Here is a 16,748-nt window from a genome sequence, read left to right on the forward strand (position 1 = left end):
ATGCAGTCGAGTTTCCCACATTTGGGGAAATCGCAGGGGTCAGCACATCCGGAGTGCAATGGATAAGCCTCGCCCTGGGAAAACCACCTTCGTGATCATGGTATCTCCCCTGCCAGGTAAGTATACCGTCCCAAATTCTTAACAACGGCTAACATCGCCGAGCTCTCGGGGCTGGATTCTGCAGTTTGTTTTTATAACCAAACCAAACTCACTGCCATCTAGTCCGTTCCAACTCACCACAACGCTGTTGGACAGACCCGAACTGTTCTGTGGATTTCCCAGGTTTTGCAAAAGCAGAGAGCCCTATCTTTCTCCCTATATTTCTCCTGAGGTGGGTTTCTACCAGGTGGTGGATTTGAAATTCAGACGCTGTGGGCAGCAGCCTAACTCCACAATTTAGGTTACTGGTGTGTGTGTGTCTATTCTAGCAATCATGTGATTTTTACTAAAATTTAGTTATTCTAATATACTGCAGGTGGCAGTGTTGCCTCATGTTAAGCCGTGGCCTAACATTAAACATTTTTAACAGAAATGCCTAACTTTCATTCTGAGTTATAAATATGTGAATATTGGACAAAATTAAGTTATGTATTTTATTCATCATAGGTGAAATGTTAACTGTAAATGAAGTAAGGAAAGAATGTTTCCAGTAGTGTCAAAATGTATATTCAATTTTAACTTGTATCATCAGTCTGCTAATGTAGTATATTTAAAAGAAAAACAACTCAAAAGCACTTGGCTAATTTATTTTTACGTATATAGAAGTTAAATTCTTAAGTAAGCTATATAACTCACCAGAAGACATTGAAAGATAATAGAATTTTCCCATAAACTTTTTAAGACCCTGCTTTTAATACCTTTACAGATAAAGTTTGTGAGTTTTAAATTCTAAAAAGTTAAAACATAGAAATGGTCATAGATATATTTATAAGTTTTGATTTAAGGAGTGTGACATTCTAAAGTTCCACATTCATCAACATAGTCTTAACCCCAAAACCAAACCCCCAGCATGGAGTTGCTTTTGTCTCAGGCTGCACATCTTTACCGGAGCAGACAACCTCATATTTCTCCTAGGGAGAGATTGATGGGTTTGAACCACCTACCTTGAGGTTAGCAGATTCAAAATGTACTTTACTTTTAAAATATTGTTCAACATGTTCTTTCAAATAGAAAATCATCCTAATTCATTTTAAACAGTTCAATTCTGATTTTCTTTACTGTTGCTTTTCAGCAATGAATGGATTATGCAATGCAAGGTATAATTTCACATCAGCAGCTGCTCAGTCACATATAAAACTGCCAAGTATGATGTCAGAGAGAACTCATACCACTACTCCTGAAATTTGTTTTTTGGCTGGAATAGGTAATAATAGTAGCTCCATTTTTATCGAGTGCCACCTGGTTTTAGGATGTTTATAAGTGTTATCTTAACTCCTCACAGCAACCTTGAAAGATAGAAGTTCTTATTCTAATATCACAGGTGATAACTAACCCGGCTATTTTAGATACCTGAACTGAGGACATTTTAACCACCCCCTGATGGCTCATGCTCACAGTTGTCCTCCATGCAGATGTGAACGGCTGGTTTTAAAAAGCAGATTGCAAGGCCTCTCTCCCGAAGAGCTTTTTGGCAAACTCGACCCTCCAACTGGTTAGTGGTCACCTATGTTAACTGTTTTCACCGTCCAGGGACTCCTTAGTCATAATGTATACAATATTCTCCTATTTAATATCTTCTTTTTCCTAAAACGGTATTTCTAAATTCAGGCTACTATCAAACTAACTCTCTCTTTCTTTCTTTCTTTCTCTCTCTGGCCATTGAGGTGATGCCAACTCACAGACCCCCTAGAGGGCAGGGTCGGAGACTGTACCTCTTTACCACAGTGGAAAGCTGTGTCTTTCTCCCACCAAACTCCATCGTTTCCGATTTTTATTTTATTGGCATACAATTAAATAACTCAATCTTCTTAAGAAGAGTTGGACAACCATAACCACAATCAATTTTAAAACATTCTTTCTGGTTGTTAGCTCTCCATTCCTCATCTAAGCTCCTGCCGTGCCCCTAGGCCCCTAGGTAGTTATTAATCCAGTTGTGGTCTCTACGGAATGACCTAGCCAGGATTTCATATTCAGAAAAGCATACAAAAGGATTAAACAAAGAAACAAACATGACAAAATAAAACCTCAACAGAAAAGAACAGAACATATTTAAAATGTGTCAAAAGGGAGAGGCAATGACACGGTGTTACATTTTAACCTAGTTAGAGTTACAGTAGGAGCCCTGGTGGCACAGTGGTTACCCAGTGTGCTGCCAACCACAGAGCTCGAAGTTCGAAAACACCAGTCACTCCTCAGGAGAAAGATGAGGCTTTCTACTCTCATAAAGAGTTAGTCTCAAAAACCACCGGGCAGTTCTACCTTGCCCTATAGGATCATATGAGTTAGGAATGAGTAGATTGCCGGGAGAGTTTGAGATGTCTGCCTTAATAGACATTACGACGCTCTCAGTCTGAGAGCAAAGCTATTCACATGCCTGGATGATGGTCAGTGGGAATTCACTGGAGACTTAATACATGTGGTGATTCTACAGATGGATTTTGGGCTTCCAATGCCATCTGCTGCCTTTTGCAAACAGGTGTTCATAATAAATTCTAATACTGTTCCCTCCCCCGGATTTGGATTTTATTACTTACACTCTTTGGTTCCCAGAAGCTGGTGTGCTGCTTCTGTGTGGAATTACTTAACGCCTCACTTATATGGTCGTTAAAGATAAATACAAGCTTTAAAGAGCAGATGCAATTCTTTCTGATAGCCAGACACCTTCTGATTCCTTCACCACATTTTGTTTAAGCACCCATCTCTTCAGTGATCTCTTCATGAGGGCCAGTGTGGAGTAGGGTCATGTCATAAGAACTAATTATTCTTAGATTAAGTACAAGCTCAATAGATTCACATTATTCTATTTCATGACATATGCAACTATGTTCATATTACTTCTTTTCTTTCATTTTCTTCTAGAATTTTAAGATGCATCCATTAATATAACTAAACTTATTAGTCAATGTGACCACTTACTATAGCTATTGTATACTGGAAATTCTTCTGTGTTTGGGAGATTAATTGAGAAACAAGAGATCTTAAGAAAATAAAAATATATAATAAAATCTTTGTGCTTGACTACTAACCTAGAGGATGGTAGTTTGAATCTACCTGGGGCAGCTTGGAAGAAAAACCTGGTGATTTGCTTCCATAAATACTAGCACTAAGGAAACACCTATAGCCATCATGAGTAGAAATTTAGGGTTCAGTATAACAATAATGAAACCCACAACCTTCCTCTAGTTCTTAAACGCTTCCTCCCCCTAACTACCAGGACCCCAATTCTGCCTTGCAGATCTGGCTAGACCAGATGATGCACAGCGGTGCATATGGGAATTGGAAACGCAGGGAATCTAGGACAGATGAACCACTCAGGACCAGGGGTGACAGTGGTGATACCAGGAGGGAAGAGGGGTGTAGAAAGGGGGAATTGATCACAGAGAGCTACATATAACCTCCTCTCTGGGGGATGGGCAACAGAGGGGTAGGTGAAGGGAGATGCCGGGCAGTGTAATATAAGATATAATAATAATGAGCTGATTCCGGGAACCCAAGAGGCAAGCGAATTTTGGGAATGATGAGGGCAACAAATGTATAGATGTGCTCTACACAATTGATCTATGTATTGTGATGAATTTTATGAGCCCCAATAAATTGATTTAAAAAAAAAGAGTTGTACAAGCCCCCCCAAAAAAGGCTAAATAAATAAATAAATAAAATTTCATCGGAAAGTAAAAAAAAAAAAAAAGAAAAAGAAATTTACTTGATAGAGATGAAGTTTTTGCTGGTTTATCTTCAAAAAATAATGTCATCTAGGCAGCTTCCTAAATGAAAACATTTATCAGGGCTACAATAAAGATCAACATAATAATGTTTCAGAAAGTTTCAATTATTTAGAACTCAAAACCTACAATAGACCACCTCAAGGTAAACGGGGGAATAGCAGATGTTGTCAAGGATTACAGTTTGCTTGGATGCACAATGAATGCTCATGGGAAGCAGCCGGCAAGAAATCAAATGACATCTTGACATATTACAGTGGGAAAATCCTCTGCCCAAGCCCTTTCCATGTGTGGGAGATCAAGGACATTCCCTTGAAGAGGACAAGGCGCCATATTTTCCATCCCCACATGTGCAGGTGGAAGGTGCTGCAGAAAGAATAAGGAAGGTTGGGGAAGAATGAGCACCGTTGACTTGCGGTGCCGGGGAAGACTAGTGAGAGCAGGAGGAGCTGCCAGAAGAGCAGACACAGCTGTCTTGAAGGAAGGACAGCCAGAGGCTTCTGAGAGGCAGAATGGTGAGGGACTTCACCTCATGTCCTTCAAACGCGGTATCGCCCGAGCCCAGGGTCTGGAGAAGGACATCATGCGGAGTAAAGCCGAGGGCCAAGCGGGCCAAGAGGATGGACTCCAAGGGGCCCGACTGACACCTTAATTTCAACGTAACATGGGCTGAAGGATAACAGTTGGGAGGACGGACGCACAGGGCCAGGGAGTCTCTCGTTCCGTTGTCATCTGGCTGCCAAGAGTTGGACTCCACTGGACGACACGGGACAACAATACAATGGAGTTCCTGTGGCGGCACTTCCCAGGTTGGCAGGAGATACACTCCTGAATGTGAATATTGTTCTTAATTTTCTATTTATTTTGTTATAAAGAAAGGCTTACTAGGATGTAAAATCTCCACAGGAAACAAGAGAAGACATCATTACTGAGTCAGTGTGTATGTATACGGTTTTCCTGCACTGTTCAGTCCTACTAATATAATGCATCCAGCTAAGGATGTACAGCCAGAGTTCTAACTTCAAATATTATTTTAAATAACTTATTGATCCATAAGCTTTGTTGATTATGTTAACAATTTGATATACACTCTTTGTTTCTATCTTTTTTCCCTTCCATTTTAGGGTTTCCTTTTCCCTTTCCATAGCAGATTAATTTATTCTTTTATTGTATAAAATATTTACAGAGTTCACAATTCTATACCAGTATATAAAGGTACAATGATAAAGCTGAATTCTACCCTGATAACCTCAACTCTATTGAAAACACTCTTATTGGTTGGTATTAGAGTTGGTCTGTAATTTCTTATAAAAGATATAATATTCATACCAATTTGCTTCTTGCATGCATTTTCTCATTTACAACTTAAACAATATGAAAGGACAGTTTCAGAATAATTGCATTCTTTTATTTCCATTTTCCATGGATTTTTTAACCCCCCCCTGTATAACCTTAGGATCACTCCATCTGGTGATCTCCCTCACAGAGCACGGCACTGTCCTTACAGATTATTCACCCTAGATTGACAAATGAGCACATGACTACATAGACCTTTTTGTCTTTGTATTGGTCGACAGACATTGTGGTCTTTCCCTAAAATTGGAACTGCTGGTTCTAAGAAGTTGCCACGTGTATGAAACTTTATTTGCTTCATCACCAAATTCCTCTCCACTGGATTTGCATCATTTTGAAATATCAACAAAACGGTTCGAAAAACACACGGTTCCTGTCCTCTCTTGCTCTCATGCTGCTACTTCCTCAGGGGCTCTCTTGTGCTTCTTTTTTTAAAATTATTATTAAATACTTTTATTGGGGCGCTTACATCTCCATTGTGTCAAGCACATCTGCACATATGCCGCCATCATCATTTTCAAAGCATTCTCTTCCCACTTGAGCCCCAGATAGCACCTCCTCATTTCTTCCTACTCCCGCCCTCCCTCATGGATCCTTGTGCGTCTTTAAACCACACAAGTCTTGAGTTATTTCCACTGACACAGCCAGGCCTTTTGTGTTGTGTTGTGCATGTGGGTCCAAAATAGCCATGCCTCCAGGAGCCTAATAGAAGGGCTTGAATTTAGGTTCCATGGGAGATGCATTAGGACTGCGTCCTAATGCACCTCTGGAAGCTGTTTCCATGCCAACGGATAAGAGAACCTTTCTACCTTAAAAGAAAGTTAGGATTAGCCAGCTTTATACCTTCCATCTTGGTACTTAACACAAGACTTGCAGGATTTATTTTTCTTTTTGAAGTGTAGTTTGGGTACAACTCTCAGGAGATGAAAATACCTTCTAGGTGGTGGGGCAGAGGCTACAGAACGAGTCTTGCAGATTGTATTGCCTTTGAAGCTTGGGGTAAAACTTAACTGATTAAGTTACTATCCTAATGGTTTAATGCAACCATGTAGAGTGGGCTTCCCATATATCATCGCAGAGGGACTGTGGGATGCTTCATTATTGGTCCTTAGCTTTCATTTCTCCTCAGTGGAATTACACACACTCTTAGTATGGCCTCCTTTTGAGCAAAGTGTGTTTCTTCCCCTTTTATTTGGCTTTGGCCCTAATGTTCCTCAGAGTACAGATATATTAGCAGATCTGGGTCTTGAAATGTGCATCTATGATTGAACTTGCCATTATAGTGAAAATAAGATGCCCTTGCTACCACTGAACCTTTGCCCGAGGGTCCCAGAAAGAGACATAAGTCCATGACATGAAGGTCAGCTGAACCCAGCTGAGGTCAACGCAATCCCAACCAGGTGTGTGAAGGAAAAGCAAACACTTGTCAGTGTGAATTACTGAGAATCCCGGGTTGCTGGCTCTGAAGTAATTCTGGGGTAACAGCGAACTAACTGCCTCTCCTGTGTTAAAATCTCCTCTGCTGAGACGAGGAGTTGGCCTTCAGGATAAACCCGACAAGTACACAAGAACTCGCGGCGCTGTTCCGAACCAGAGTTATTTGGGGAGAGGGTAGGAGAAAACCTAGGATCAGATTTACGTGCCTGGAGAAGCTTAGAATATGGAGTTACATTCATGAACCAGAGTGCACAGCAGCAGGTTCTATAGCACACTTGCTTCAAATAAAATAGACCTGCTAACAACTATGAGACAGAAGCCAACGACGTTGTTGTGGCCTCAGTATTTTCATAGAAAACATGTGACTGGAAAGGGACCTAATCTTGATTAGCTGAGACAGTGATTATCTCAGTGCTAGGCCTTAAACAAGACCCTTGGCCCTTCTCGGTATACAGTCTTTAACAGCTAAGGACAAGATAAAGTCTCGGAAACTTCAACTAGGGTAAGTTCCCCCTGCATCATGGTCCTGTGTCAGCTGTAGAAATGATTCATCCACATACTCTGATTGCAGGCCAAGATTCTCTTAACTGAAATTAGACACCCGAGTAGATTAAGGAAGAACTGTCACAACCTCCATAGATGAGCTTGGTCTTCTGAACCATAATGTCTTCCTGCATTCTGTCTTTGAACACATGCTTCTGAAACTATTCTTGCCAGCTGTGATGACTGGCTTTTATGCCAACTCGAAACATCAAGTTATGGAGATCGAACTGGAGTCCGACCTGCCAATCGGGTGGTAGCCTGGTGATGCCTCCTTAAGGGTGTGACCTTTTTAATATAAAGAGACAGTGAGAATTTCTCTCTGTCTTATCTTTTGCCTTCTGCTTGTTTGGACTCTATGTTTGCCTCCAGGGGTTACCCAACAAGGTGGGGGCCACTTTGGGAGATGTCTGCACCCTGCATGCTCCCATCCACCTTGGGTCCACTTGACTCTGCACCCACCACTCTATGATCTCCCTGCAGCCCGCTTCACCTTTCTGTGTCATTGGCTTGCATCTGCATGAGCCTCAAAAGAGCTCCAGCTAGCATTGAACCCATAGACTTGAGTTAGACTGGGCTGGTGCATCTACTTGATATAAATTTACTTCTTGATAAAAGTTCTTTCTTACACCTGGGTTTGTTTCTCTAGACAACCCAGCCTAACACACAAGTCAAGCACGTACATAGGTTAAGAGCCAGTTCCTGGCCTTACCATTCTTACCCCATAAAACCCATGAGTCTTAGCTGTCATCAGGAGAAAACTGGATGGAGGCATTATTCTCAGGACCCAGGGGCAGGCCTGTCTGCCATGCTTGAGACACTGGAGAGTCCTTTTCCAATTATGCAAGTGTGAGGCAGAAACTTCCACGGTTTGCCTCTTCTTTTGTTGTAAACATCACTCTCTTCTATTTGAGTTCTTGTAGCATCCAGAAGGGGGCCAACGGTTCCCCCAGTCTGAGGTTTTAGTTCAGCCACGTCAACCTGGACTACTGGGTGTTACAAGGTAACTAAAAATAAACTTCCATTTTGGCCAGGTTAAAAATCTTTCCTCAAACAAATAAACTGCAATGGCCGATGGAGCCAGATATGAACCTTGACAGCACAATAGGGGCTTTTTTAATGTTCCAATCATGAGGACACCCCTCTCCTAAAAATCAAACAAAAACCAAACCAAGTTGACATTGGGGGGGGGGGGGTTCTGACTCCTCATACCAGACACACACAGAAAACTTCCATTAGGCACCTACATCCGTGGGACCAATGGCCGCTGCTTTGTCACCACATCCTTTAATTAAAGACACACCTAAGAAGCAGATAACCTAACTTCCCAACTGGATGTCTCCTCACTGCCTCTAAAAGCCCCATGGCGTCACTGCTGAGAGGAGCCGCTTTGCTCTTGGTGTGAGGACACTTTCCTGTGGAGTGAATTGGAGCTGAGAGTGAGTCAGAAAAGGGAGTCGATAAGGTCACAGAACAAGATGGTGAGGATGTCCTGGTTGGCATTGGTACTAACATTAAAAATACCAAACTCGCTGTCATTGATTCCCTGCTGACTCATAGTGACCTTACAGGACAGGGTAGAACTTCCCCTATCAGTTTCCGAAGCTGTAAACTCGTTATGGGAGTAGAAAGCCCCATCAATGTCCTGTGGTGCAGCTTGTTGATTTGAACTGCTGACTCTGCCTTCAGCAACCCAGTGCTTAATCACTACACTACTGGGTCACTGACATTAAACACGGTTAAGATTGAGATAAAGAAAATCCCTCTGTGATTTCTAATGGGCCAGGCATGAAGCTTCTCACAGAGCCATCATTTTCCTAATTGACAGTAGCAATTAGGCAAGACCAGAGAAAGCGTAGTCCTCACCTCCCCAGGGGTTCCTAAGGATCTACAGGGGTGACCTACGTACAGGCTAATAATAATGGGGACGTTAGGTGCTGTCCAGGTGGCGCTGGCTCATGGGGACCCTGCAAAAATGATCCTTGAGAATAATACTAAGATGTTATTTCCCTCTTGTGACGTGTTGTCATTTGTACTGTGTACTGATGGAAAAGCCATGAGCAGTGAAACTCTACAGGAGCCTTAGCACAAATGCAGACGGCGACACCTACACTAAGAACTACTGCACTCTTGACCGTCAAGAAATTACAGGAAGTTTCTGGTTTGGGTTTGTTTGGTAAAAATATACAGTTACACTGTTCTTTGAGGAAATTGTAACATTTATTAATTTGATAACTCTCCAGCCTTGACAATGTGCCTTTTCAATAGTCACGGGAAATGGGGGGAGCAGCGGAAAAGGGCTGATTCTAGAGAGAGCAGCTGTGTGACTTTTGAGTTGCAAGCTGTGCTGGCTGCCTGTCTCATGAAACACCAGTTGTGCGGGAAAGAACCTTTAACAGAGAGACTGTGATCACTCAAACATGGCTATTTGGCAGGCGCTCTCTTCAAAGTGAATAAGTTGAGCCTGACGGTGTCAGGGAAATAACCGATCGCCTTTCCAGCCAATGAAAAAATTCAAGTGTCCAAACACACCCAGAATTTTGGAAGCCTTTTCTCTACCACTGTGAGTGTGCCAGCTTCCCAATAGGCACATGATTCTTCTAATGGGATCGGTAGTCATGTTACAATGCAATGCTTAAATTTTATATACAGAAATGTACCAATATCTAAAATATCAATCAATAACTTAGTATTTTCTAAATGATCAATGTAAGATGTTACAAAATCATGCATAGCTAAAAAATGCATTTAAAGTGCAAGTAGAGTAGTAGATGTAATAGATGTAGATGTAAGAGTGGGATGTAATAGTAGTAGATGTAATAGATGTAGATGTAAGAGTGGGATGTAATAGTAGTAGATGTAAGAGTGGGATGTAATAGTAGTAGATGTAATGTAAGAGTGGGAAAAAGTTCTTAGACGCGGATTCAAATGATCTGTCGAATGAGCCTTGGGAAACCTGCCATTGTAGAGTGCCTGCCTGAACAGAAAGGTAGATCATCACACTTGTCTTAAAAGAGCTATGAGAATGCCCGCCCCTTTGCATATACGTGTGACTAGATTTTCTTTCATCAAAGTCACGTGGACTCTCCTGTGGCCTTACATGTGGAACTCAGCCCTATCCACAAGAACCGATCGTCTTCTATCAAGCCAGACAATACAGAGGTTATTATTGTCATATTAAAATACTTACACAAGATACATTTTTTGTACTTTTAACTTGTAAGAGGATAAATAATGAGGTAACTCAATACAAAAAATGTTCTTTAAGATCCTCAGCAATTTTTAAGAGTATAGAAGTCAGCCTGAGACCAAAAAAGAAAAAGAAAAGCAAGAACCACTAGTATAGAGATGGCACTCCAGTTCTTTTCTGCAGTAGGAAGATACGAGAGGCATGAACGGGAGGCAGTACTTTGCCACTGCTTCTTACAGACAGCTGGGGGAACTCAGAAACACAGTCTCCCATGTTGAGTGTTCCCAATTGTCAGCAAAATGCATTTCCTTTGGGCTAAGGGCCCAAATGTGTGTCTTCAGGGGCTAGAGCAATAGAGATTGCATAGAATAGAGTTAGGAGGAAATAAATTCAAATAGAAAATATCTTCTATTCTCATTTCCTTACCATAGCTCCTTCCAAAATTACTTCTTTGCAAGTAGCTGGTCAAGATAAAACTGTCCTCATGCTGTGATCATTAAGGAATAAAACTATATCAAAATAGGGCCTATGCATAGATATTCATGTCCAGAACAAGAACAAAGGTGTTTAAAATAGAAATTAAAAACAACATTTAATGAACAAGTAATGACATCTATGTCAGAGAAATGACCTTAGGAAAAACAATTTTGGGGATAAATGTATCTAGTTAAAGAACATCCAGAGGAAACATATGGATCGACAAAATTCCATAACTATCTGGATAGAAAAGCAAGGAAGAGAATCATGTTTGCCTCAGATTGTTCCACAGCAACATGGAGTTGACTCAGGCAAACAGCGACCCTCTAAGGGAGGGTAGAACTTCCCCCGTGGGTTTTCAAGACCGAAACTCGTTAAGGGAGGAGAGACTCGTCTTTCTTTGGTGACTTCCAACTGCTGATCTTGCAGTAAGCAGATGAACACTGTACTGCCAGGACTCCTCCACAGCGGCCAACGAACCTCAACATTCAGTCGTGTGGTATTTCTGAAAGGGGTTCTGGTGGGGGCGTGGCTGATGCTTGAGCTGCTAACTCAGATGTGAGCAGTTCGAGCCCATCAATCACTCCCAGGGAAAAAGACGGGGCTTTCTGCCCCTATACAGAGTTACAGGCCCAGAAACCCCAAGAGGGCTGTTTTCCCCTGTCCTATAGAGCTGCTACGATTAGGAATCCATTAGATAGCAGCGAGTTTACGTATTTCTCAGGAAACAAGCAGACACGTGCCTGATCCAAGGATTGTACACATGGGCATGGTGCCATCTAAATGCAAAGACAGATGGTTGAACAGAAACCAGGATCCATTAGACTTTGAAAAAGAAGACTTCATGGTGACATGCAGTCAACCAAAATATGAGGCTGGGCGGTGGAGAAGCGCTAGCATAAGGACTTCTATAGCGAAACATAAATTCTGGTATATATGAAATTAAGGCTATGGAATTCAGGGAATTATAGTTACAAATCACAATGTGAAAATATGATGCAAAGTACACGCAAAATCAAACCATCATTTAGTTTAGCTAGTAAGGAACGATTGCTGCAAACTCTGTACTCTTTTATGAATGATCTGTATGGAATCAGTTTGACAAGGACAACTAAAAAGATGATAAAGGAACCCCAGGGGTCAGTGAGCTGATGGCTACAGAGGAAGAACAATATAGAAAAGGAGGGTGAGAATCGGTGCTCAGCTGGAGTAACATAATCAATGTCCCTGAATTGTCCATGTAGAAATTGTTCAATTGCTCTGTTATGCTCTGCATTTTTCTCAATGGCAGTAAAATAAAATAAGCTATTTTAAAAATAGAGAATTAAGAAAAAGAAGGAGATGGTTTTAACACGTCAATGTCTAAGAAACCAATACTTTAATGGGAGTGAATTGAGAATTTCTAAATTCAGTAAATTAAGAGAAATGGATATATTATGAACCTAATTTCTTAAACTAAAAATTGTAACAACTACTCATAGAAAGATAAAAATCAACGGTACACTTAGTCACAATGAAACAAATACTCCTGCCCCCAAGACACAATTATACATATAATAACCTTGGTGAAACAAAGACGAGGCAGGTTATGCAAAAATGGTGAATTAAGATTTAAAAATAGAGAAAGTATAATATAAACATAGAAGTAGTAAGACCTCAAATACAGTTATCAAGGAGGCAAACACATATTAAAAGAAAACATAGTCTAAGTCTAGAAAACCCCAGTGTGACGCTATTTGCTGAATGCGAGAGAGGAAGTAAAGTGATTGCAGAAGTTGAAATCAGAAGGTGAGGTGCAGACATGTTACGAAGAGGAGGAAGAGAGCAGGAAGAGGGAGGAAAGGAAGAAGGCGAGAGGGAAAGATGAAAGCAGAAGTTGTGGCAGTGGTAGGCTAGACTAGACTAAAGGCAACAACCCTATAAAACGAAACAAGAACACTGGAAAAATGATAACGGGCATCATTCACTATGAATATCTGTCACAAATATACACACAGCCAATACAAAAGTCCGAAGTACTTCTAAGAATGGAAAGGTAAGAACATGCTGATGGCAAACTCCAACCCTTGGAGTTGCTGCATTGAAGGTTCAATAAGCAGACGCAGCACAAGAAGATGGAAGGGAAACAACAAGTCATGGAGTCAAAGGAATTGGTGGCCATTCAACGATTTCAGGAAGTAGCAGGTGATCCAGAACTGACGGCACTGAAGCAAGAACTCCAAGCAGCACGGAAGGCATTGGCAGGAACACGAGGCTTCAGGACTTGACAGAGTACCAACTGAGGTGTTTCAACAAATGGATGCAGAACTGGAAGTGCTCACTTAGCTAGCTCAAAAAAGCTGAACGACAGGCGCCTGACCAACTAAGTGGAGGAGAGACACGTGAGTGCTCATTTAAAAAATGTGATTAAAGTTACGTGGAAATGATGAAGCCAAACCATTAATTATCATATAAAAGCAAAATGTTGCTGAAGATATTTAAAAGGAGTTGCAGTCAGAAATGCAGATTTAGAAGAGGATGTAGAACAAGAAATATTATTGCTGACATCAGATGGATCTTGGATGAAAGCGAATATCAAAACGATGTTTACTTGTGTTTTACTGGCTATGCAATGGCATTCAATTGTCGGAAACATAACAAGCTTAGGTAGTTTCCTGTGCCAACACATGTGGGGTTAATTCAAGGGTGGAGGGATAAATGGCTCAGTGAGCCCCGCCTTTCTAGTTGTCGGGTCTCTTACTTTGTGATGGTCGGACCAGTGTGCAGCTGCCTTGGTTGGCAAGGCTCACTTCCTGCAAGACATCCCTGAGGAGAAGCCACATGGACTTACCCCGATGCAGCCCTGGGTGCTGGAGCAGCCGTGTGGAGACCCCTGCCAGCAATGACATGCTTACATGTTCACTGATTCCGCTTTCCTCTTGCAGTCGGTGTCATTGCGTGTGTTCTGTGAGATGGAGGAGGACTTTGTGGATTAGTGTTGGACACACAGATTAATGTTGGACTTGTGAGCTTGGCCAGCACTGGATTGGGATGTTTTCTTGATGTGTATTTAACTTTAATATAAAACTCTCTCTTATACATGAGTTTCTGTGGATTTGTTTCTCTAAAGTACCCAGACTAACACACAAGCTATAGATCACATTGTGAAGAATTAGAATTCCAAAGCCCCAATTGTGCTCCATAAAGACAACAACAACTACACATAGACCAAAAGGCAGCCTTTGAATCAGAACAAGGGGATACGGTATAGTTTAAAATCAGAAAATATGCGTGTCGGGGTGCTATACTTTCACCCCAATTATTCAATGTGGACACTGAGACTATAATCAAGAAGCTGAATTAAAGGGAGAAAAAGGCATCAGTTCTGGAGAAAGACCCAATACAAGCTGTAATTTGCAGATGACTGATGCGCGCGTGCCGAGCGTGAAGAGGACGAGAAGCACTTGCCGCACATCAAAGACCGCAGTCTTCAGTACAGCGCGCACGTCAGCACAAGGGAAACACTTCCCAGCCGGCCCAATAAGCAGCATCATGATGACAGAGGAAAGTTTGAAGTTGATAAGGATTTGTATCTTGAACCCACCAGCAATGAGCATGGACGCAGCAATCAAGAAGACAGATGATGGATTTCACTGGGTAAACCTCCTGCACACGATCTCATTGAAGGGCAAAACTGTCACGCTGAGGACTAAGTGCACCTGATCCAAGCCAGGGCGTTTCCGACCACTTCATACGCCTGTGAGAGACGCACGAGGGCAGCAGAGCAGAGGGGAAAGGATGCGTTTGAGTCACGGTCTCGGTAAAGAACACTGAAGGCGCCAAGGACTGCCAGGAAACACACAAAGCTGCTTGGAAGAAGTGCTGCCAGAACGTGCTTTAGGAGTCATGGGGTGAGGCTGTCGCACAGTCTCTGGAGATGTTATCAGGAGAGACCAGTCCCTGGAGCAGACCTCATGGTTGGCAAAGTTGGCAACAATAGGAGGATTCTCAGTGAGGCGGACTGACACAATTTTGAGGACCGTCTAGGACTGGGCAGGGTTTTGTGTACATGGGTTTGCTCTGAGTCGGACCCACTCACGGGCTCCTGAGAAGAAACACTGCTCTGAACCTGTACCCTGTCTCTCCTCTCATTGCCACCGAGTCGATGCTGACTCATCCGTGCATTCACTAATTTAGTAATTTTATAAATACATGGAGACTGATATAAGGGAATATACAGAGGTGGCATATTTAGTTTATATTTTGAAAAATAAATCAGAGTTCTCTGTTAGTAGGTTATTTCCTCTGGGTTTCGGAACTTATTTCAGTGTCATACTAAATCAATCACTTTTCAAAAAATCACTTTACAAATAAAAATGTCTCATGTACATTTCTTGATCAATCAATTTTTACTAACTGGAAAAATGTTTTCAAAATTGATCTAAACAATCATATAATTTTAGATCTCAGAAACCAAAGGTTGGAATGTCATTAATAAACAAAATTATAACTGCCACAAGATATAAAACATCAATTATATGTTTAATCTGTTTTAAATTTTTAGATATCTGCTAAATATTTACATGAAACATAAATGTAGAAACATTTAGGGTGACATACCTTTGGTATCATTTTTCTCTACGTCTTTCAGTGCTTGAACAAACGTCAGCTGATTTTCAGTGAGACACCAACTATTATACAATACCAAACATTGTATAATATACTTGTAAGCCTGTGAAATACAATACAGGTTAAAGATCAAGCAATCATAAACAGGAAATGTGCTTAAGGAACTGATGATTAGGCACAAATTACATGACAATTTTTCTGGATCATAGGATCATTATGCATTAAAATTTCTGAAGGTAAACTGTCAGCTTTGACAGTGATTTACATAGGGACTTTTGGTCTGGGAATTATAAAAACTGATATTCTCCAAAGTCCTGTAATATTATAGTGTACAAAAGTTTAATATCCTGATCACCTCCACATACACCTGCCACTTTATAAGTATAACAGCTATAAAGTAAAATCTCATAACTGTCATATTTTGCATTTATCAATTCTCAGATTGCTCATGAATTTGAACATTTATTTTATGTGTCTCAAAAAAAGAAAACCCTCAAAACTCATTGCCACCGAGTCGATTCTGACTCAGAGAGATCCGATAGTGCAGGTTAGAAGTCCCCCCGGGGGTTTCCAAGATGGAGCAGCAGGTGGATTTGAACTATTGACCTTGCAGATAACAGCTCTACCTCCCACAGTATGGATTTAAATTTACAATTAAATATATAGCTCATCTGGTGGTTGTTCTTGTGTGCTGTCAAGTTGATGTCAACTTCATTACCCTACATGACAGGGTGGAACTGTCCAATAATTTCATGGGCTGTAATCTTTTGGGCTGTACATTGACAAGTCTTTTCCCTGCATTGCTCCATTTGCTTATTTTCCCCTGTTTTTCTATTACTATGACTTTGTAATATGTCTTAATACTTGGGGGGGAAATCCCACTTCTGATTTTCTTTCTAAATGATATTTGTGTAACTTTATTCATACATCTCTCTTGGAAGAAATATGGCTAGCATGCTCTGTAGGGGCAAGGATGGAAAGACTTTGCCTCACATACTTTGGACATGCCATCAGTAGAGACCAGTCCCTGGAGAAGGACATCATGGAGGGAGAGTGAAGAGGAAGGTCCTCAACCATATGGATTGACACTGTGGCTGCAACAATGGGCTCAAACATAACAATAGTTGTCAGGGGAGTGAGGGCCAGGCAGTGTTTGGCTGTGTTGGGCATGGGGAAGGGAAAACGAGGAGCTCTCAGAAGAAGTAGGTGGACGCAGTGGCTGCAACAATGGGCTCAAACATAACAATAGAAATCCTAACTGC

At 41.4% G+C, this 16,748-nt stretch overlaps 1 protein-coding gene and 1 pseudogene across 1 annotated transcript in view; both read right to left on the reverse strand.

Annotated features, from left to right (window-relative positions):
- On the reverse strand, positions 1-124 carry LOC115871158 (annotated as a pseudogene).
- The window catches only part of ADGB (androglobin), a 194,398-nt gene that overhangs the window by 19,855 nt on the left and 157,795 nt on the right, over positions 1-16,748 (reverse strand). The window contains exon 27 of the mRNA XM_045294574.1: positions 15,478-15,589. Coding sequence (XP_045150509.1) covers positions 15,478-15,589 — 112 coding nt within the window. The remainder of the gene's footprint in view (positions 1-15,477; positions 15,590-16,748) is intronic.

The sequence above is a fragment of the Echinops telfairi genome, unplaced genomic scaffold (genome assembly GCF_000313985.2).
Source record: "Echinops telfairi isolate 266 unplaced genomic scaffold, ASM31398v2 ScPeMD7_3533;HRSCAF=4204_0, whole genome shotgun sequence".
In the NCBI taxonomy this organism is placed as follows: Eukaryota; Metazoa; Chordata; class Mammalia; order Afrosoricida; family Tenrecidae; genus Echinops; species Echinops telfairi.